At 37.1% G+C, this 22,527-nt stretch overlaps 1 protein-coding gene across 11 annotated transcripts in view; it reads left to right on the forward strand.

Annotated features, from left to right (window-relative positions):
* Positions 1–22,527, forward strand: part of C6H4orf33 (chromosome 6 C4orf33 homolog) — a 36,103-nt gene that overhangs the window by 7,401 nt on the left and 6,175 nt on the right. For 3 of the 11 annotated variants that reach the window (XM_072621009.1, XM_072621007.1, XM_072621011.1), the window contains 3 exons: positions 2,687–2,757; positions 15,525–15,713; positions 22,275–22,335. In XM_072621009.1, coding sequence (XP_072477110.1) covers positions 15,533–15,713; positions 22,275–22,335 — 242 coding nt within the window. In that variant the 5' untranslated portion in view covers positions 2,687–2,757; positions 15,525–15,532. Of the gene's footprint in view, positions 1–2,686; positions 2,758–4,678; positions 4,694–5,384; positions 5,487–7,585; positions 7,638–8,528; positions 8,563–8,958; positions 9,082–13,565; positions 14,591–15,524; positions 15,714–22,274; positions 22,336–22,527 lie in introns of those variants that run through there. The other 8 variants (XM_072621000.1, XM_072621003.1, XM_072621004.1 and 5 more) reach the window with 6 other exon arrangements.

Here is a 22,527-nt window from a genome sequence, read left to right on the forward strand (position 1 = left end):
ACAGGAAGGACAGGAATACAGCTTTGGAGGGGTTAATAATCTTACTTTATGCTAGTCTAGTGTTCTCAGAAGGGTTAATGATAATGGGAGCACCAACTCCTACAGCATTCCCTAATCACCCTTCTTATAGAGGCTGGCATAAAAGGGGGGGCAATTACCCCCTATGTCTCCATGGGGTTAATCAAGATAGGTACAGCTTGTGTACTCCCCTAAATACCCCCAAGCCACAATAGGGGACCAGCTGAGGCAAACACAGATTCCCCCCAGCCTTGATGGGGGCTGGACAAGGCACATACAGCATTCCAGCTTGTGCATTCAACCCTAAGGGCTCCCTAGTCACTGACCACTGCCTACTTGCTTTATAGGCCAACAGACAAAGAAGACGTTGCCAGCAACAGCCTCACAAGTTTACATTATCTCGTCATTATATCTCACTGTACAGTCACAGTGGACATTTATAATTTTGAGCACAATGTGTATATTATTTATCGTTATATAACACTGTGCAAGCGTGGTGGAGATGTTTTGAACCATGATCATGAGAACTCGTATCTAACATCTGGGAACGAGAGATTGCTATGGCTATGGATCCTGGAAACTAGACTATAAAAAAGAATAATAAAAATTTACTTTACACACACTAAAATCCACCTTACTTATAGATGATTAATTTGTTTTATTTCAGATATTGAATCCTTAAGTAAAAATTGCAATTAATGATTTAAAGAGTGACAAATGATAATTTTAGGAAAATTTTCTAACTTTGTGGCTACTCCAGAATTTGTCCCCGGCATTATATTAGCAAAGAACAAAAATGCAATTGAGTTAGCTTTCAAATATTCAAGTTATTTATTATCAGAGCCACAATCATTCAAAGTAGGTAATAATGCATTGAAAATACTCTTTGTTATGGTTGAAACCAACTCTTTTAGAGTAACAAATAACATTACCAATGGAGTGGTTGATTAAATTGTGCACTGGTTGTATTTAACAACCAGCTCACAAAATTCTCAAAATTTAACAATAAGCTCTTGAGAGTTATGAACTGCTTCCATCATTACTTCTCCCCTCCCTGTCTAGGTGCAGACTGTGTTTCTATGTCTCACTGTTTGTACCCATCACTTTTTCACCTCTGTAGGAAAAGGAATCAAATAAATATTACCATTGCTTGATTTTATCAGTCTGTCAATCCTTTTCATGTCCAGACCCAGTGAGGTTTCCCAGGTCAAATCAAGTTAAGCCACAAGCTCCACTCCTGGTGGTGCCCTTCCCTCAATTCTCTTAAGTTTCAGTTTTGCAACCATACTCCCCCTGGAACCTAAAGACTGGTTTCCTGGAAGCTGCTCAGCAAGTCATGGGAATGATGCCACCAGATTGTTAGCTGGCATTTATGGTCCAACTACGATGCTATCTGATTATCTTCGAACCTCTGACTTTTGTTTGTGATTAATGAAAACATTCTTGGCAAATGCTTTCACTCAGGTCCATCATGTATGCCTCTTCTCAACATTTCTATGACTCCTTTTCTTACCTCCATTCCCCTATATTCATCTCCCCCATTAGAATGTAAGATCCTTGAGAGCAGGGACTGGTTCACTTTTGTATGTGTACCTACCAGCTCCTTGCATAGTACCTGGCATAGAGTAGGCACTTAACATGTGCTCATTCATTCATTCATTGTTATTATGCTGGAAATGACAGTGATGATGCTTAGTGACACATGCTTTGTGAAACACTGATAACAACACAGTAATAATTCTAACAATAGTAACTTAATCCATATATATAATATGTATATGTGTGTGTATATATATATATATATATATATATATATATATATATATATATATATATATATATATATATATATACATATATATACATATATATATACATACATATATGGGAAGCTAGATGTTGCATTGGATAGAGCACCAGGCCTGGAGGTGGGAAAACCCATCTTCTTGAATACAAATCTAACCTCAGACACTTCTAGCTGTATGACCCTGGGCATGTCATTTAACCCTGTTTGACTCAGTTTCCTCATCTGTAAAATGAGCTAAAGAAGGAAATGGCAAACTACTCCACTATCTTTGCTAAGAAAACCCCAAAGGGGATCAAAAAGTCAGATATGACTGAAAAATGACTGAATAACAACACATCTGCATGGAAGTATTCTCTAGCCTACTATTCCAGAGCCAGCCCAGTCACATTCCCACCTCAGGATTTTAAGGGTAAGTGTCTGAAAGTTTTGGTTGGGGATATCTCATCTCTGATGCTGTCAGCTTCTGCCCCCTACTGGTTGTGTTCCCCTTACTGTTGGCCACAAGTGGCTGGAACTCCATTTCTATTTAACCGCTTAATATTTATCGGCTATCATAAAAGGATATTTAGTCTGAGAACAGACTCTGGTTGATTAGAGCCTTTTGAGGACACCTCCATTTTCAGATACAGCCACTTGAAAAGGTTTGTTCTAATCATATTGTTAGCAAACCAAAGCTTACTTACAGACTATCTAAACCTGCTCCAATGACTCTTATGGCACTACCATTACGAGTCAACGCAACTCTCCAGAAGGCTCCCTGGACTCTCCTATATGGGAGATATTTTGTACATATGCTAGTTCTTATTATAAATGTATATGTAGAATGCAAACTCATTTTTTATTTTGTCTTGTTATTCATAGAAGGCATCACCTTGGAAGAGTTAATTTACTCCTTTTGGGGACTGACTGGACACAGCTTCCTGAATATAAAGGTGAGTGAGTCAATTCTTACCTCAACCCTCTCTATTTAATTTGTCCCAAAGCCCCAGAACAGGTTTCATCCTATCCGCTAATAACCAGCTGTCGGCCCAGTAACTCTGGTTACCCATTTTCTGTCCTCTTTTCCTACTCTTTGTTCAGGAAGCAATCAAATCATATTAGAATTGCTACTGTAAAGGGCTTGATGGGCCCCACTCTGGATTAAGGTGATTACCCAGTCAGAACAAGGCTATTTTCCCTTTCCATCACTCGTGTAAAATATATGTAAAATATAAATTTCTTGAGTTTAGAGATGTCTTGATTTGCCAGTGAGTTGGACTTAAGTGAGGCAGGGCTGCACAGTCACCCAACTCACTGTCTCCTCTGGAGTCATCTGAGTCCAGTGAGAAGACATAGGTCAGGATAAATGGAGATGGTCCTAAATGCACAATGACTTCATGGAAGCAACTGTCATATACTTGTAATTGTGAAAAACTAGTGAATTTCAATTCTGTATGTCAATCTTTCAAGCAAACATGGGGTCTGGCACATAATGGGTTACAAGCAGATGCTTATTGATTGATCGATTAATAAATGTTTGTTGGGTTGATTGGATTGGAGAGCACTTTAAGGTATGCAAAGAGCATTAGGTACACTTTTCATCACTTATTCAATCACTGGCAATACCTAGCATAAGGTTCTTTTGAATTTTTTTTTGGTTTTTTGGGTTTTTTTGCAAAAAACTTTGAAAACAGTTCTTTATTACTTTGGCAAACTAACATTTCAATCACATGGGAACTCTCTCCTCCCTTGAGGATGACAATCCATCTACACCTTTTTGTTCTGTGTAATTCTACTCCATAGAAATCTTGTAAATCTACTCACTGTGCTTCAGGCCTTTTCACATTCCACAGGTGAAACACTCAAGGGTTCATCTGTTATCCTTCATTCCTATGACAGAATTGTTCCATCTCCTTTTTCAAAACTGTATATCCTTGATGATATTTATTAGGAATATTAGAACTCTCTTATAAATGATTTGAGAAATGAAAAACTTTTCACATCTTAGTTTCCCTCTCTGAAGAAAAAAAAAGGGTTGGATTTCATCATCTCTAAAGTTTCTCCAAATCCTAAAGTTTGATGACTTTGATTCTGTTTTATCTTCCATCACATCCTATATAAGTACTGCAGATAGAAAATAAGACCCATTGTCTAGTTAATTCATATGAAATAAAGTTGGGATCTATGGTAAGGTTATACACATTGTAAGCAGTGAAAGAGTTGAGGACAAACCAAACTAAATGTATTTCTGTGGTGCTTGACCACATTTTTTAAAAATCTCTGGGTATACTTTGTTACTTATTCCACTGTTCATGTACACAGTTATATTTAGAGCTGGAAGAGATCAAGTCCAAGGTATTTATTTGACAGAAGAGTAGCCTGAGACCCAGAGAGGTTATGATTTGCTCAAAGTCACAGTGATAGTAAGTGGTAGAGCTGAGATTTGAACTCATGGTCCTGTGACTTCAAATCCAGTCATCCTTGTACCACATCCCCCATGTAATATCCATCTTAAGCAGTTCACAAATCAATCAGTTATTTAATAAGTGCCTATTTTCTGTCAGGTACTGGGCTAGGTATGTTGGGTATATAAAGACAAAAATTAAACAGTCCCAGCTCACAAGGAACTTACATTCTATAGGGAAGATAATAAGTACATAAAAAATATATACAAATAAATGCAATGGAAACTTTTTGTGGGGGCGGGGAGCATATTTGCTTAGGGTGGGACCGTCAGGAAAGGCTTCATATAGAGGGCGGTGCTTGAAAGAAACTACAGATCCTAAGAGGTAGAGGTGAAGTGGGAGTGCATTTCATACATGGGACACGGCCACTGCAAAAGCCTAGAGACAGGAAATGGCAGCTTTGAGTGTAAACAACAGGAAGAAGGTCAGTTTGATTAGACTGTGGTATGCTGAAAGGGGAAAAATATACAATAAGGTTGGAAAAGCAGGTTGGGGGTCGGTTATGAAAGACTTTAAAAACCAAACAGAAAAGGTTATATTTTATCCTAGATGCAATAAGACACATTGGATTTTATTGAGCAGAGGAGTGACATGGTCAAAACTCCATCTTAGGAAAATCACTTTGGGAGTTATGTACAGGGTGAAGTGAACACCTAACCTTTCAGTGCCACAAGCAGTCTGTAAGTTACAGATGTGAAGTGTTAAATAAAACCAGTTTTTGACTATAAGGTTTTGCGTGTGTGTATATGTATGTGTTTAAGGAGCAGGGAGATTTAAAGTAATGTAATAGAATTTTCAGCATGATTTATATAAACAGCTGGCCATGAGTTACATTAAATGACGTTTGCTGTTTATTGTGGGATAAAATCCGATTCTATTGCACAAATGCAAAATTCCCTTTTTAATTGCTAAATTTCCCTTAATCTCTTTTTTCCCTGCTAAATGATAAATTTATCTTTTTGCATGTTTTCTCACATTAGGTCTTTTAGGGGAAGAGATTGAAAGGTTTCTGATGGGTGGGAGGATTGAGTAGTTATTTAAAGTGTTATCTCTGGTTCCCAGGAAAAAAAAAATCAGCAGCTTTCGCTTCTGTTTTCCCAAATCCCTCCCCTTAGGCTTGTCAAATTGCTGGGTGGAGACTTCTCTTAGACCAAGGAGCTGAAGCAGCCTTCCAGGAAGGAGGAAGACAACTGGGGCCCGCAAAAAGCTTCCAGCTGGTCTGTGCATTCTTTAGCTTTGACATGCTCTCCTCATTCTGGCAGACTTTGCACCCTGGTGCTATCTTGTTGGCAATGGCTCCTTCTCCTCTTTATTTTCAGCATTTATCCACCTTCCAGCACCTTTACTTCCTCTATCTTTCCTCATACTCTGAGGCCTGATTTATTCCTTCTCTGTCATAGCCAGTAATGTAAAGGAAAAGGAGGTAAGTATAGTCTAATGTAGCGAAAATGTTACATACGAGGGTATATGAAAGCCTTGCCTCCCACCTCTGTTTAGGAAAAACATCTCATTCATAAATCCTTTGTTTCCCTTGGCTCTTGTTGGCCTTTCTCTTTAGTTCTAAATATTTCCTGAATTCTCTCTTCCAAGACGTCTCCTATCTTTTTTTTCTTCTTTCCTTTTCTGGTAGAGCAGTAAGTATCGTATTACAACTGAGGCTCTGTCCCGGAGCAGAGGGCCCTGGCATAACAGCAGGCCATTGGCAGCTAGAAACAACTGGGCCTGGAACCCAGTTAGGCAGAATAATTGGTTAAAATAGCAACCTTCCAGATGACTCCCAAGGTGAGGTCCTCCTGCCTCACTGTGTTTCATCCTTTCTCTCATGGCGCCCTTGCCATTAATGAACATATGCCAGTGTCCTATTATCTCTAAACAAATGGGATGAAGTATACCATTGGAAAGTGGTGCTTTGTAATGGGAAAAACTTCTTTTTGTCAGAATGGAGATCCTCTTCCCATGTCACTTTTCATGTATGTAACACTGGTGGTTGTATTCATGTCTGGTTATCTAGGTCTTGAACTTTTGCAGTAACCTAGCTACAGAAAATTTAAGGTTCATATGAATAGAGTTACATAGTTTCTAAAGCAAGGTTGAGAATTGTCATCTTGATTTTTAGTATCTTACTTTGTTTTCAATGGCAAAGTAGACCACAGGCTCTCTATATTTAGAGCTGAGTGACCTTGGAGGTCACCCAGTTTAATTCCCTCATTTTTATAGGTGAAAGAAAGGATCAATGAGGTTAAGTGATTTGCCTAAGGTCCTAGCAGGTGGGGAATATGAACTCCCATGCTATGACTAAATCTAGGATACTTTCCACTGTATAAGAACAGAGACTGAATTCGAATTTACAAAAACTTGGGTTCAAGTCCCACTGAGAAATACTTTTTTGTGGACACAGAGACCTTGGGCAAATCACTTTCGCCTCTGTAAACCTCAATTTCCTGGGGAAGCAGGGAAAGTAACATCCACAGAACCTAACAGGATTGTCTAAATTTCAAATAATAAAATCTAAGAGTTCTATAAATGACAGTTGTAATTCATTTTAACAAGCTGCAAGAGAATCTATTCATTTTAAGAAAAATATGTTTAACAAAAGTATGAAAATTAAACATTTTTTGGTGTAAATACAAGTCTTCTAAAAGTCTTCATCCATTGTACTATATATAATTCAACTGTTTTCTCTCCACCCACATGTAAGCTATTTCTAAGACAGTTGGATTTGATTGTATTAGTTGAGTGCTAAGGTCTTTTTAAAAAATATATTGATGATTTTTGTTTTTTATGTCATTATCATTTCCAGATAATGATACCTGTCTTTCAATCTCTACTTCTGTTTTCTGTTTTCCCTTATAACCATGAAAACAGTTAAGCAAAATCAACTGATACAGGTGACCTAGTCAAGTCTGATGGTATATGTAACATTCCCTCCCCTAAATTATCTAACAACTCTACCAAAGGAAAGGAAGTGTTTCCTGATCTCTTTTTAGGGTCTGGGACTGGTGATAACAATTACTTATTATTTGGCACCATTGTTGTTTATAGAATTGCACTCATGGTATATAAGGTTCTTTTATTTCTACTTATTTGATTCTGCATTAATTCATGCTGGTCTTTCTATGTTTTCTGAATTCTTCATATTCCTCATTTCTTATGGGACAATAATAAATTCTTACTTTACTATACCGCACACAGTTTCTGCAGATACTCCCCAATCTAAGGACATTGGAGTTTTTGTTGTTGTTTTACTACCCTGTAAAGCGTTTCTTCAAGTATTTTGGCATAGACAAGGTTTTTATTACTCTCTTTACCTCCTTAGGGGATATGCCTTAAGAGAGATCTCTGGGTCAAATCAATGAATCATTCAATCAGTGAGTATGCCTACCGTAATAACCAGCATTTATTTAGTGCTATAAAATTTACAGACTGTTTACAAATATTATCTCATTTAATCCTCATAATAACCCTGGGAAGTAGGTGCTACTTTTATCCCTATTTTACAGAAGAGGGACCTGGGACAGATAGAGGTTACATGACTCAACCCAGTTCAAACACTTAATAAGTATCTGAGGAAGGATTTGAACTGAGATCTTCCTAGTTGGAAGGGCAGTGCTGTATCTACTGCACCACATAGATCCCCTATACTATGTGCCTCAAAATTGTTAGGCACTCAGGATAAACAAGATGAAAGCAAAAGAGTCTCTGACGTAAAGGATCTTACATTCTGTAGGGGAAAAGATATATATATATATATATATATATATATATATATATATACATGTGTGTGTATACAAACATATATGCATATATATAATATATCTAAGTAAATACAGATTATATACAAATGAAATACAAAGTGATTTCTGAGGAAGAGAACATTAGCTTTTAGGGAGATTAGGAAAGAGATCAGGTGGAGGAGATCAAGGAGATTAAGTAGTACTTCAGCTGATCAACAGGGATAATATTTGTAAAGGGCTTATCACAGTGAATGGCACATAGTAGGCACTTTATAAATCCAGGTTTCCCCCTCCTTCCTTTGAAGGAAGCAAGGAATTCCATGAGCCATAAAGAGGGAGCACATTTCAGGCATGGAAAATAGATCACCTGTTCAAAGGGAGTTGGAGAATTGTTTATAACAAGCAGTCCAGTTTGGGTTGGAATGTAGATGGTGTGTACAGGGTGCAATAAACCTGGAAAAATAGGCTGGAACCAGCCTGTGGAGGTCTTTAAATGTGAAACAATGTGCTTATATTTTATTCCAGAGGCAAAAGGGAGTCACTGGACCTTCTTGAGTAGGTGAGTTACATTTTTCAGACCTGTGCTTTAGGAAAATTGCTTTGGCAGTTATGTGGAAGATGGATTGGCAAAGAGAGATCAATTAGGAAGCAATTACAGTGGTCCAGGTTAGAAGTGATGAATTAGAATGATGCCCATATAACTAGAGTGAAGGCAACAGATATGATAAATGTGGAGGTAAAAACTGACCAAAATTAGCAAACCGATTGAATGTGGGGGAAGGAAAGGGGAAGAACACTCTTTCTGGTTGAGAACCTGAATGACTTAAAAAAAAAAAGCAGTTCTCTACAGTGAAAGAGAGGGCTTAACAAGAGTTGTGAGCTTATGTATTGTTCATTGATTTTTTTTTTGCAGAATTCCAAATTGTTCTCCAGAATAGTTGGTCCAATTCACTGCTCCATCAATGAACTGACCATTATTAGTGTGTCTGCTAACAGCCTTCCAACATGGATTTTTTTCCATTTTTAGCCAAAAGTCACAATCCTCCTTCATCTTCTTAATCAATTTGCTGAGTATGAGGTAAAACCTAAGAGATTCTATAGCAGGCAGCTGGTGGTATAATGGATTGAGCCCTGGATCTGGAGTCAGGAAGACCTGAGTTCAAATTCAGCCTCGAATACTTTTTAGCTGTGTGACCTGGGCAGATTACTTACCCTCTGTTTGCTTCAGTTTCCTTATCTGTAAAATGGGGATAATAGTAGTACCTACCTTGCAAGGTTGTTAGGAGGCGCAAATGATATCATATTTGTGGGGGGAAAGTGTTTAGCGAAGTGCCTGGCACATAGTAGTTACTATATAAATGCTTATTCCTTTCGTTTCTAATTTGCATTTCTATTAGTAGTGATTTGGAGCCATCTTTCCTTTGGTTGTTGATAATCTAAAATGCTTCTTTTTTATTTTAAATAGATTTTTTATTGATATGATATTTCTGTATTACCATGGTTTCCTTCATATCCCTCCCTATCACCCCTCCCAGTCCTATCCCTTACATAGCGTTGGGGAAACTTACAACAATGAATTTTTTTTCTAATGATAGGAAAACTCAGTAACACTTATTACATCAAATATATATATATATAAAAAATATATATATAATATGCAATATTTCGCATGATTACACCTACCTCTGCAAAGGAGTGGGGGAGACATCTTTTCATATCTCTTATTTGGGGCCAACTTAATTTACAATATTCATTTTTGGTGGTTGTTCTTACCATTCACATTGCAGTCATTGCCGAGGTTGTTTCCTGGCTCTGTTTACTTCATTTTGCAGCAGTTCACTTAAGGAACTTTTCATTGTTTCTGTGTATTCATCATACTTATTTTTAACAGCACAATAATATTCCATTCCATTCACATACCACAATTTGGCTGTTCTCCAATCAATGAGCAGCCACTTTGCTTCAAGTTATTTGCTACCATAAATACTACTGCTCTGTTTTGTTATGTGCAAGACTTCGGTGTATATGCCAAACATTTCAATTGCATAATTCTAAACTGCTCTACAGAATGGTTGTACGGATTCATATCCACTAACAAATATACGTTAGCATCCCACTTTCCAGAACCCCTCCAACGTTGACTATCCCTGTATTATTGTCTGCTGTGCCAGTTTGCTGGGTGTGAAGTGAACCCTCGGGGTAGTTTGGATGTACAGTTTACTATTAGTGTTATTAGTGATTTGGAACATCCTTCATATGACCATTAGTAATTTCTAATTCATTTGAGAAGTTTGTTTATTATCTTTATCTATTGGAAAAGGAAACCAAAGTTTATATGCATATTTTATTGGCCCATTTAATTCCAGGTAGTAGTTATGGAGAACAAGTTCCTAATATCAAAGCATATATGAAATGCTTCCTTTCAAAAATATTTGTTCAGTGGCCCTTTGACCACTTATGAATGAGAAGTATCTCTTACTAAGACATACTAATATTTTTAATTCCTTGTATATATCTTGTCTATAAAACTTTTTATCAAAGATATTTGATACAAAGATTTTCTCCCAATTGTCTGCTTTCCTTTTTATCTTATTGGCATTGATTTTGTTTTGTTCAAAAAAGCTTTAAAATTTTATAGTCAAAATAATCTGTTTAAGGAACCTATTCTTCCTAATGAAAATTTAGAGCAAAGCTTTATGAGTTTGCTATTGTAGAATTCCCATTTACATTCCTCCAGGAGTTAAGATGAGGTGAGCTATCAATCTTTGTTACATTTGTTCAGTTTCCTCTGTTTTATTTCATGCTCCCATAACATTTGTGATTTCTAAAAACCAAAACTATGCAAGATTTGGCAAACCTGCTATCTAATTTTAAAAGAGAAAAATGAAATATTCAGTTTGATAAATCAATCCCAAATGCTCAAGCATTGTTACTTCTTAACATCTGAACTACAACCTATAAAATAATTGCTACAATATGGATAGGAAAAATTGCAGTCTATTTGGTAATACCTGCTGGTATACATCAGACACATGTGGAGGTTGTGAGCTTTTAGCATTCAGCAGGTGGGATAGCACTTAACTTGTCCCATGTGTCTTATGCTTCTCTAAGAATCCATTAGGAGCCTAGCTCATCACTCCAATCTTTAATATTCCTTCTCCCCACAAGGAATGATTGTCCACAGAGAGGCAGGAGCTTTTTACAATTTAGATAAAGTCAAGTAGATAGTAAAGGGTGCTACCTAATGAAGCTTCTAGCAATATTTTACCAGCATGTCAATAGATAGAGACTAGAAGCTAGGAAAGGCCTTAGAGACCATCTAATTCAATCTCTTCATTTTATACATGAGGAAGGTGAGGTTCAGAGAATGTTATACTACAATATATCTGTCATCTCACTGATGTGAGTAATGTCCCTAACAGTCCTAATTGCAAACCTGTTCATTTCTTCTAGTAAATCCTCCACAGAGCATCTATCTCTCATGCTGGTGGCCTGTTCCTAGTTCTCTTGGCATTATGGGGATGCCAGTAAAGCATGTAATCTCTTCCCTTTTGGCAGTGACACCTTTGGGTGTCCACAATGGTCTTTGGTTATTCAGGAATAAGAAAGAAATATTTTATTATGTCTTTTAAAATCTCAAATAGAGTGGTGGACTCAGAATCTAGTAGATTGGAGTTTGAAGAAACTGGTGATGATCTTGGCTTGGGCTGATGTTAGTTGTATAAACATAGACAAATCACTTCATTTCATATCATACAGCTTCACTTTCCATTTCTATAAAATGGGCACAATAAAACCTCCACTTACTAGCACCACTAGATGGTCCTGAGAAGAATACTTTGTAAACCTGAAAGAAGTATAGATATTTTTGTTATTTTGGCCCAAAAGAATGAATGAAAACCGGTTGTTGTTAGTTTAAAATGTTTCATGCTTGTGAAGCATGTGAAGATGTTTAAGTCACTGACAGGTTGGGATTTATGCTAGAGGAAGTTTCTATTCCATGAGTTCCCCTCAATGAAGAAATCCCCACTCCTTCCCATATTCATGTATAATAACAAATGTCAATAACTAATTGAACCCAGACAACTACTATAAATCAACCCAGCACAGGGGATTAAAAAAAATCAGATTTTATTCTGATTTTTATTCAGAATTAAAATTTCTGAGATTTTTTTTCCTGTAAAGACATTTTATTGATTGCTTTTATTTTACATAACTTATGTCTGGATGTTTTCACCTGGTACCACCACCTCAGAATTGAGTCCTCTCTTTTAACAAGGATAGAAAATTAAGGAAAACCAATTGCACAATAGCACAAACAACTACAACCCAACAATGTACGCTACATGTTGCCCTCATAGTGCCCCAAGTCAGAGGGATGTGCTTCAGTCATGCTTCATTTGTTTTCTTGTACCTCTCTTGGTTTTTAAAAACTTTGAACTCAGCTTCCTTTTATTACTGATCTATTTCAGCAATTGGAATAATGTTAGATAAGTTTCCATCTCTGAACCCAGATTACCTCCTATAAATTGATTGCCACAAAAAAAGCTAATTGTGTAACCCACAATCTTCATTAAAATTCTCTTCATTAAAATTGATATTGTCATAAGATTTTAAAGAAGAGAACTTACCTGCTTTTAGCAAGAAGTTATCACTATTTTAAAAGGTTCAAAAGTAAAAAAATCTATAACAAATATTTTAAAACATAACACACCATTGGGAGCTATATGTCAGCTTCTCTTTAATAGACTGTAGTTTTCAATAGACCTAATTTGCATATGTAGCACATATGAATAATATCTTTAACAGTATATTCTAGGTATCCATAACTAGCTGCCAAAATATGTTTATTCATAAAGGAGATAGTTCTGGTGTTATTATTCTTTATCAATACCAGAAGTAAGATTCACATGAGAGGCTGAGAGACATATTCTGTGACATCTGATAAAGGGAGATAGGTATAAACATATCACTGGATTTTAACTAAAATAAAAGCAAGTGACCCAGAAAGTATATGTCTAATGATCTTGAGGCTGAGGAAACAGGTTGAATTAAGCTTAAGAGAAATAGGGAAACGGGTCAGAATTTGGACCCAGGGAAAGAAAGGAAGGCTTTCTATAAGGAAGAGTGCTGCTGAGGGAACTGTTCCTGGTGCAGAATGGACTCTAGGTCCTGCAGAAAGCCAACAACAGAGGGAGGCTTCTGGGGGATGTCATAGAAAGAGGCCAAGATTTGTAGTCAGAACACCCAAATGAGAGTTCTGGTCTGGGGGTCCTTGCTATCTGTGTGACCCTTGGATATGTCACCTAGCCTCTTTAGATCTCAGTGTGCTCAATTTAAAAATAAGAGTATTGGACAACATGATTTTTAAAATCCCATGCCCCATCCCTCTACTCCACTCCTTTGCCCAAATTCCAAGGTCTAAAGCTTTCAAGAGTAGGGCTCTAAGAGGTAATTACTGTCACCATAAGGGAGCGGAGGGAGAGATATCACAATATCTTAGAATGGTGAAATATCATTAAGCTTATCTTTGAACATGTAAGATATGTATGTGTTCGCATAAGATATTTACATTAGTTATCTAAATGTGACTCTCCAGGAGCATGAATAGATATCTCTGGAACTTGGTCCTCCCTTTTCCAGGGTCACTTCAATTTCCTACCTTGAAAAAAACAGAAGGGCCATGGCTGGGTGTCTGCTGTAAGAGTGGTATTGGGCTACACTTATTATACTTATCTATTCCTTTCTCCTTCTACTCTCCCAATCCCTTACTTTTTTCTAGGGTAAGGGTGTGAGTCTGATTGAGAACAAAAGCTACTTCCCTAATCACTAGCTCCATAGCTTGTAAGCCAGCATAGTCCCACCAAATGTTACACAAAGGACTGTGAAAAGTAGTAAAAAACAAATAAGCACATTTATCCAAGCAAACAGCAAAAAGAAATGAGCTTTCTATAGATTAAAATATACCAGAAAAATACATGAGTGAATGAGCTATTTAGATGGAATTGAGGTAAAAATCTCAGGTCAATCAAAAGAAAACCTGATTGTAATAACCCCCAAATCATGAAAGTCTCTATTGATGCAATCTAGAAATCAGGTTTATGCACAGAAATTAGCTTCTACCTTTTTGCAGCTTCCAAACCCTCTTTCCAACAAGCTCTTGAACCATCTCTGCCCTCAGGCAGACATGGAACATTGAGTCAGCATTTACCAGTTGGGGGGCATATCAGTGGCATACACAATGCCTCAGGCTTGGCCAGAAACTCAGGTTACACAAATTTAAAGAATAGGGAATACAAATTTGACTTAGTCAACATATTGTCTAACTGATTGCTAAGCAACAATTAATGATATTGGAAAGATTATGAAATGAAAAAAGATACATCAGGATTAGAAGTAAACAAATGTTCTGATTTTCAAAAAGAAAAAAGGTAAGAGAACGGATATTACAAACATTAGACCAATGAACTTGAGTTCAACTCTTGAGGGAATTCTAGAATGAATCATTGAAGGCATTGTGAGAGAATGTCTAGGAAAGGAAGCTGTGAATACCAGGAGCCAGCATTGTGTAACTTCATCAAGGTTAGGTAATACCCAACTAACCTTACTTCCTTTTTGGATAGTTACCAAATTGTTAGATTTGTGGGATGCTTTGGGTATGGTTTACTTAGAATTTAGCAAAGCATTTTATAAAACATCTCATATTGTTTGTTTGTTTTTTAAAGTTAAGGAGGTATGAACTATATAGTAATACAATTAGATGGATTTGGAACTAACTGAATGACCAGATTCAAGGAGTAGTTATGGTTCAATGTCAGCTTGGCAGGAAGTCTCCATTAGTGCTTCAGGGATCTATAATTAGCCCTGTGCAGTTAATTTTTTTTTTTTTAAGCAATGACTTAGTCTTAGATAAAGGCAAATGACAGAAATATCCAATATTCAGATGACATAAATGGGAAGTATATCGATGACAGTCTAAAAATAGTATGATAACTAGAGTATTGGATTAAATATATTAAAATGAAATTCAATGGAGGTACTCCCGTTTCAGCACTCCATGCTATGCAACACCTATCCACCTTTGTATTTTTGGATTTGGGGACTGAGGACCTGGGTTCAGATCTTAACTCTGCTAGTTACTACTTGAATGATTTTTGGAGTGACTTGTGCAGAGTATATCTAAAATATCTTCTAATTACATTATGTCAGATCTTTTGGTCTTTGTTTATTCATTTATAAAATGAATGTAAAATTAGATGAGCTTGAAGACCTTCTTAAGGTCTGAATTTATGAACCTGATATGTTGAGCCTAGAGCACTTTAGCAGTGGAGATCTGCCTGTAAATCATTATAGTATTGTACTCATTAAAAAAAACAACAACATTGAAATGTAATGTGTGTCACAGTAAATAGACTTTGATTCCATTTTCCTTTTAATTGAAGGAAATGGTTTTGATATTCCTAGGTGGTAGCCTCTTTAAATTTTCATAAGTCTAAGTTTCTTGTATTTTATTTCTTGTAGTCCTTCCAATGGATTTTAAAATTGAACACACTTGGGATGGCTTGCCAGTATCCCATGAGCCAGTATGGATCCGGCTGAGTCCAGGTGACGGAGGATTGGTGATGGAAGTGAAGGCTCCATTTTTTAATGATCCTCCAGCCCCACCTGGAGAGCCAGGAAAGCCTTTTGAAGGACTGTGGGATTACGAAGGTAAGTGGAAATGCTGGATTTTATTGCAATCATCAATCTTTTGTAATATCCTCTTTGCAAGAGCTTCATTTTAAAAGGAGCATTACTGAGCACTTGACATGTGTAGTACAAAGATTTCCTTCTAACCCTTAAGACAGATGGATTCTGTACTCAAAATAGAGCTTGAAACTTGCATAACTAGAAGCATAAAAAATAGCCATGACAATTCCAGATTTGGAGATAGCTATTGTGTTTTCTTTCCCTTTCTTCTCCCAACTTTCCCCTCTCATATTGCCCTTTGAGAACAGCTCAGCAATGACAGTAACTTGGGTGTAAGGGAAACTTTTCCTTAGGAAGGATTCTCAAATGACTATAGTCCTTTTTTATCTTTTTTAGGGAAGTTTTGGTATAGTATTACTTATAACTAAAACACCATCCGCTTCAGAGTGTGAATTTTGCTATTTAGCCTTAGGCATAAAATTAAAGATAAAAATTATTCAGTGCAAAGGTTCCAAAGTTTTTGTGTCATGAACAACTTTTCTGTTTAGTGAAGCCTATGAATCCCTTTTAGGAATAATGTTTTTGAATATATAAACTACTATGCATGGGATTACAAAGGGAAACAATACTGTTTGAATTAGTTATTAAAATATAAAAAATTAAAGAAAAAGAAGACTCTAGGTTAAGAACCCCTGACATAATGTAATTAGAAGATATTTTAGACATACTCTGCATAAGTCTTCCTACCAAGAAAGAACAACCAGGTGGGCCACATAATTTTCAGTGGTTACAGGTAGTCCAAATCTTGCATTCAATATCCTATAAGAAGTCTTTAGTGTCTGTCGTTTCAAAATTGCTTGATCTACTTTGTATATATTTTGTATTGACTCATCCACCAATATGTTGTTTCCCCTCATAGAATGTAAGTTATTTGAGGGCAGGGTTGTTTTTATTTTTGCTTTTGTATCCTGTAGTGCCAACTCGATATTCATAGTGCCTGCAGTGGCCATGAATATGCTGGTGCAATTCTGAATTGCAAAATACAACCGACTCTTCACATGGAAGACAGAACCAAAACATTTATTTAGGCATCAGAAAGCCAAATCCCAATACCAGAAGGCCAAATATATCATAGTAACAGAGAAATCTATATACAGTAATGCAATAACAACACCATCCCCAAGATTTCCTTCTGTTAGGCTTCCCAGAAACCAGCTCCCTTAAACAAATCACAAACAAGTTCTCTCACTCAGACTAGCCAGCTGCCTGTTTTCTCTGTCCCCCTCAGTTCTGACTGTTCTGAACAAATGTCCTCTCAGCTCTGCTCTAGCTCCTCATCTTCCTATTCCACCCTTCTTGCTCCACTCCTTCCTGTTCCATGTGATTTAGTCTCATGTGACTCAGGCTTCCATGTGATTTAAGCAGGTCACAAGGGCCTATTAATGAATGGGAAAGATCTTCCCATTAAGAAGCAAAATTACATTAACAATAAGCAAAATTGCATTATCAATATATATCCCCCATATGGAGCACAGTACCTCTGGTGTGAGGGCTACCCAGCCCTTTTCAGGGCTGCTTATCCACCTTTAGGGTTCTCCTGTCACCCAACTCTCACCTATTATAGTGCCAATGCGATATTCACAGTACCTGTGGCAGCTCTGAATATGCCAGCACAGTTCTGAATCACAAAAATATAACAGACTGTCCACATGGAAGACAGAGCCATAACATTTATTCAAACACCAGAAAGCCAAATTCATCATAGCAACAAAGAAATCTATACACATAACAATGCAGGCAGCACTGCCATTCGCAAACCTTCCCTCTGTTAGTCTTCACACAAACCAGCTTCCTGATTTTTTTTGTTTAAAATCACAAACAAGCTCTCCCACTCACACTAGTTGCTGCCAATTCTCTCTCTTTCCCAGCTCTGACTGCTCTAATTTCCTTCTCCACCACTTCCTGGTCTACCCATTCAGCAAGCTCCTTCTACCACAGCCTCATGTGACTCAGGCTTCCATATGACCCAGGCAGGTCACATGGGCCTATTAATGGATGGGAAAGGTCTTCCCATTTTAATTACCATTACATTCAGCCCCCAAATCTTTTGTATTCATTACATAGGTCCATAGGACAACTGGTATCAACAGAACTTTAACAGGGATAACAGAAAATAAGCATATAAAACAATATCTCAGGGTGGGGCTTGAGCACAAGTACCCCATCACTCCCTCCTCAAATAAATGGGGCCCAAATCCCTTGGGGTAAGGGGTGAGGGTCTCTTCTTCCATAGCTACATTATGCTAAAATTGGACATAGAGTCATTCTTGCCCCAAGAGGTCCCATTTGAGGGGTCAGTTCCTCAGCTGACATCCAGAGCTTGATCAACACCAGATCCTGTGGTCAGCAGGTGGAGGGTATTAAGCTTACAGAAAACAAATCTGACAAATAAGGTGAACATACAGAAAGCCAAAAAGAAACAAGGAGACAATAACCAGAAACAAGGTAGATGTGGGGTCAGCCATGCTTCTGGAGTCGATGAATCCATGATCATAACCTCATTTGCTGTTGTTTACTGTTTTCTAATTTGCAGTTTGGGGGGTCATCAATCTGGCTAGAGGTATACTTTCTTTACTCTGAGCTGGGGCCTGGCCAATTTCCTATTCTCCCTGCAGATGTGACAAACTTGGATGCAATGTTTCAGGAGGATCTGTAGGGGCAGTTCTTATTTCTCAGCTCAGTCTGGTATCAAGCCCCCTTTCACAGTACATTTTATATAATTCATTAGTCAGAATGCAATCTATTATTCCAAAATCTACACCTGCTCTCAATAGAACAGTAAACGATTCTTTTCTTGTCAATATATTCTGACTTTGAATCCACTGGCTAGTTACTCTTCTCTCTCAAAGAAATTTGTCTTTCTCACTTATTCTCTACATCCAAGATACTAATGATTCTCCCATCCTTTGGGTAAAATGACTCAAAATATCTGTGACCTCCTGCTGAGTAAAATCCTTAATTACCTCTTCAAATACTGTGTGGTCCTCTGATTCTTGTGCTTTTTTCTTAGTATTGGATGAACTTCAGCCTCCTCATCTAACTTTGTTTCATTCTCCTCCCATGCATCCTACTGGCAGGTGTTTGGGCTACAGTCAAGCCCAGCCTATGCAAAGGCTGCAAAGCTGCAAAAGCTTCTTTCTTATTTCCCTTTGCTTATTTTCCTGAGCTAAATGAACAGCTTTTTCTTCTACCACCTGAAGCCCTCTAGTTTGCTCCTCCAAAGGAAACTTCAAATGCTATAGCTTAGAAAGCTTTTCATACAACTCAGCTAATTCATTTTCTAGCTGAATTTTCTCTTCCAGCAGGCTGTCTTTTCTTCTCCACATAAGGTGATACCTCATCAATAAGGCCAATCCTCTCCTACATACCCCTGCCAGTTCTTTCCCTGGGTCTATTGGTATTCCTTGCAAATATCTTTCCAGATCTGTAGGTTCTCCCTTCTGTAGCCTTGGTTCCCAGTTTTCACAGAGCCCTGTGCTTTTGTAGCCCATTCTGTTGCTAGGGAAGAGTAAGGTAAATCCTCCCATCCTGGGATATCTATTTCTCTCTCTCTAAAACCTTTCTGCCTCCTAGAAGATGTCTGATATTTCAGAATCCCATCCTCATCATCAAATGTAGTGCCAGTGTGATATTCACAGTGCCTACGGCAGCTATGAATATGCCAGCACAGTTCTGAATCATAAAAATATAATGGACTCTCCACATGGAAGACAGAACCAAGACATTTATTAAAACACCAGAAAACCAAACCCATCACAGCAACAAAGAAATCTATACACAGTAACAACACAGGGAGCACTACCATCCCCAAGCCTTCCCTCTGTTAGTCTTCCCACAAACCAGCTCCCTTAAACAAATCACAAACAGACTCCCTTAAACAAAAAGACAGATAGGCAAGTTTGTCTGTAACTAAGAGTCTAAAAGTATTGCCTGGAACACTGGTTTGCTTGCTATCACACAGGCAGTATATACGAAAGGCAGAATTTGAACCTGTCATCCTGACTCCAAGGCTGATCATCTAGCTATACACCAGGTTGGCATTCCTGGAGTTTTAAGAATTTGGCGGGGGGGGGGGGATGAAGGGAGAGGGAAAGTGTCAAAACACACACACACACACACATTTGTGATCCTTAGTAAGAGTAAGAGTTACATAATTCAAAGGTAAGAAATGTCGTTTCTCTTTTCCTTCCTACGAGTATCTCTTCTTTTCACTTCTCTTAGCAATAGATGTTGCCTGGCAAAATTCACCCCTTAAAGTGGATGGTATTTTAGTTATGAATAATAATATACAGAACTTTCCTAAAGAAAATATAAAGGTATGATAGTTATTTAAGAGTCCTGCCTAATTAGTCAGTTTAACAAAATCTTATCAAGTGCCTATTATGTGTCTGGCACTGTGCTAGATGCTAGAAAAACAAAGATAACAATAGAAGTGGTCTTTGTCCTCACAGAGACTATATTCTACTGGGGAAACAATGTTGCTCACATGATATAAGATACAAAGTAATTTTGGAGTGGGAGGTTGAGGAGAAGGGTGTAAATAAAAGCCTGGCATTTGAATTGAGCACTTTTATGAGACTGTGATAAGTCAGTCCATCCTTCCATGGACCACAGTTAAATCACGTAAAGCAGAGAAAAATCTCCAGTCACATCTCAGCTTTCTGTGACCATTCTATATGTATGGATGAGTGACTTTTCCCTATGCTGCTTAGTTTGTATCCTATTTAAGCTTTCTGTATTTTCAAGAGCTACTATTTAATTTCTACATCCACTATGCTCACTCAAAAGTCAAATCTCAAATCTCAAAAGTCAAACCTTCCAAATCTCCAAATAATCCAAATTAATCCAAAGAACTAAGTAGAATGGTTCTGAGCTGGAAGACAAGCTGGAAACACTTGCTGATTAGCAGTTATTGTCAGAGATTTTTTTAAAAAATGAAGATTAAAATTCACTTAAAACATCTCCTTTAATAATACTTTTTTTTTTTCCAACGAATATGGAAGGGTGGAAGGCAGCAATAATTCCTGCTGGTATTAGAGTTAGTGACTCAGGTATGGCCAACAGAATAGCAATTTCATTTATTCAGCAGATATGTATTGTGTGCTCACTATGTAAAAAGTACTGTACTAGGTACTTTGGGGAATGAAAAGATGAGCAAGATATTAATTTCTGCTGCTGAGGATGGTGGAGTCTGGTGGGTGGACATAACAAGTATAGAAATAACACTAATATAAGGTATAATAAGAGAAATATCATGAGAAGTGCAAAGTACTATAGAAACCTAGAGGAAAAAGAGTTTATCTAGGTAGGGGAATCAGGGACGTCTTAGTTAAAGAAGAACCATTTACTTTAGCGTTTAAGAATGGGTAGGATTTCAACAGGAACAATTGGAAAGTAGGTGTCAGGATAAGTCCGTTCTAGGTAAATTGAATATTGGATCTTAGATCTAGAATCAGAAGGACTTCATGGGAAATCTAGTCCAACTCTTTCCCTTTACAGATGAAGAAACTGAGGCTCGGGAAATCTGTGTGACATAGGTTGTGAGTGTCTGAGGTGAAACAGGGACCCAGGTCCTCTCATTCCAGAGACTGTGATCCTTCCATTGATCAAAGGGCAAATTCCTTAATCTTTATGAGTTTCAGTTTCCTCTTCTGTAAAATTGGGATAAAAAATACCTTTAATACTTGTATATAACAGGATTATCATGAGTCTCAAATAAAATAATACAGAATATCCCAGAAGCTTTAATAACTTAAGAAGTAATGGCTAAAAAGTTACAAAAATATTGCTTAAAAACTTAGTTACTTAAATTTCTTTTATTTATTTATTTCTTGAGAATTTTGAATAACAAATTTTTAATTTTAACTAGACAGGGCAGCTTGTATTTATCTACTCTATATCCAACAATTTCTGAATGTGACTTTCTCAGGCCAGTGGATTGCTAGAGAATGTCATCTTGCTTGGTTGTATACTTTACTTGATCTATCTCCATTAGACTTTTTCTTGTGGGGTACATCAAAAGTGTCCTGTATGCATCAAAACCGTGTCCTTTGGATGATAACACCAGGATTACAAATGAAATCCTTTTCAGTCATTAAGCAACAGCTAATATAAAGTTCAGAAATGTAACCTGCCAATATTTTAAAAATTTAAATACTTACTTCATCTTGCAAATGTTCATTTTGGTAAGTTCATACCATTTATACTCCAGAAGTTATTAAAGTTTAACACTGCACTAAACTTTTGGAAGTTTAGAGCTTGGTCAGATATCAAAGACACTAAGTTCATCCACTGCATTCCAAATTTTTAGCCATCGTACAAATATTGGTTATTATAATTTTTCCATGTAGGCCAGTAGTAGGTAAGTCTGAATAAGTAGTTTGAAATTAGAGTGAAGGATCTTGAATGCTACACTATTAAATGTCATGAATGAATAAAGTATACTTTTTAAAGGAAAGAATAAATGGTTTCCTAGTAAAGCATAATCCCATTCCTCAAAATATATTATTTTTCTTTTTAAAGTGGTGGAGGCATTTTTCTTGAATGACAAAACCCAACATTATATAGAAGTTGAACTTTGTCCGTGAGTATGAAATCTTCTTATTTGAATTCATCTCTTTCCTTCTGATCATTGTTGCCTATATGGAAAGCATATTGTAAGGTCATAGTTAATTCCAATTAATTCGAATTATAGATATAGGGACCTTAGAGATCATCCAGTCCAATCCTTTCATTTTAAAGATGGAGAAACTGAGGCCTGGAGAGGTTGGTTGGT

Source organism: Notamacropus eugenii, chromosome 6, assembly GCF_028372415.1.
Source record: "Notamacropus eugenii isolate mMacEug1 chromosome 6, mMacEug1.pri_v2, whole genome shotgun sequence".
In the NCBI taxonomy this organism is placed as follows: Eukaryota; Metazoa; Chordata; class Mammalia; order Diprotodontia; family Macropodidae; genus Notamacropus; species Notamacropus eugenii.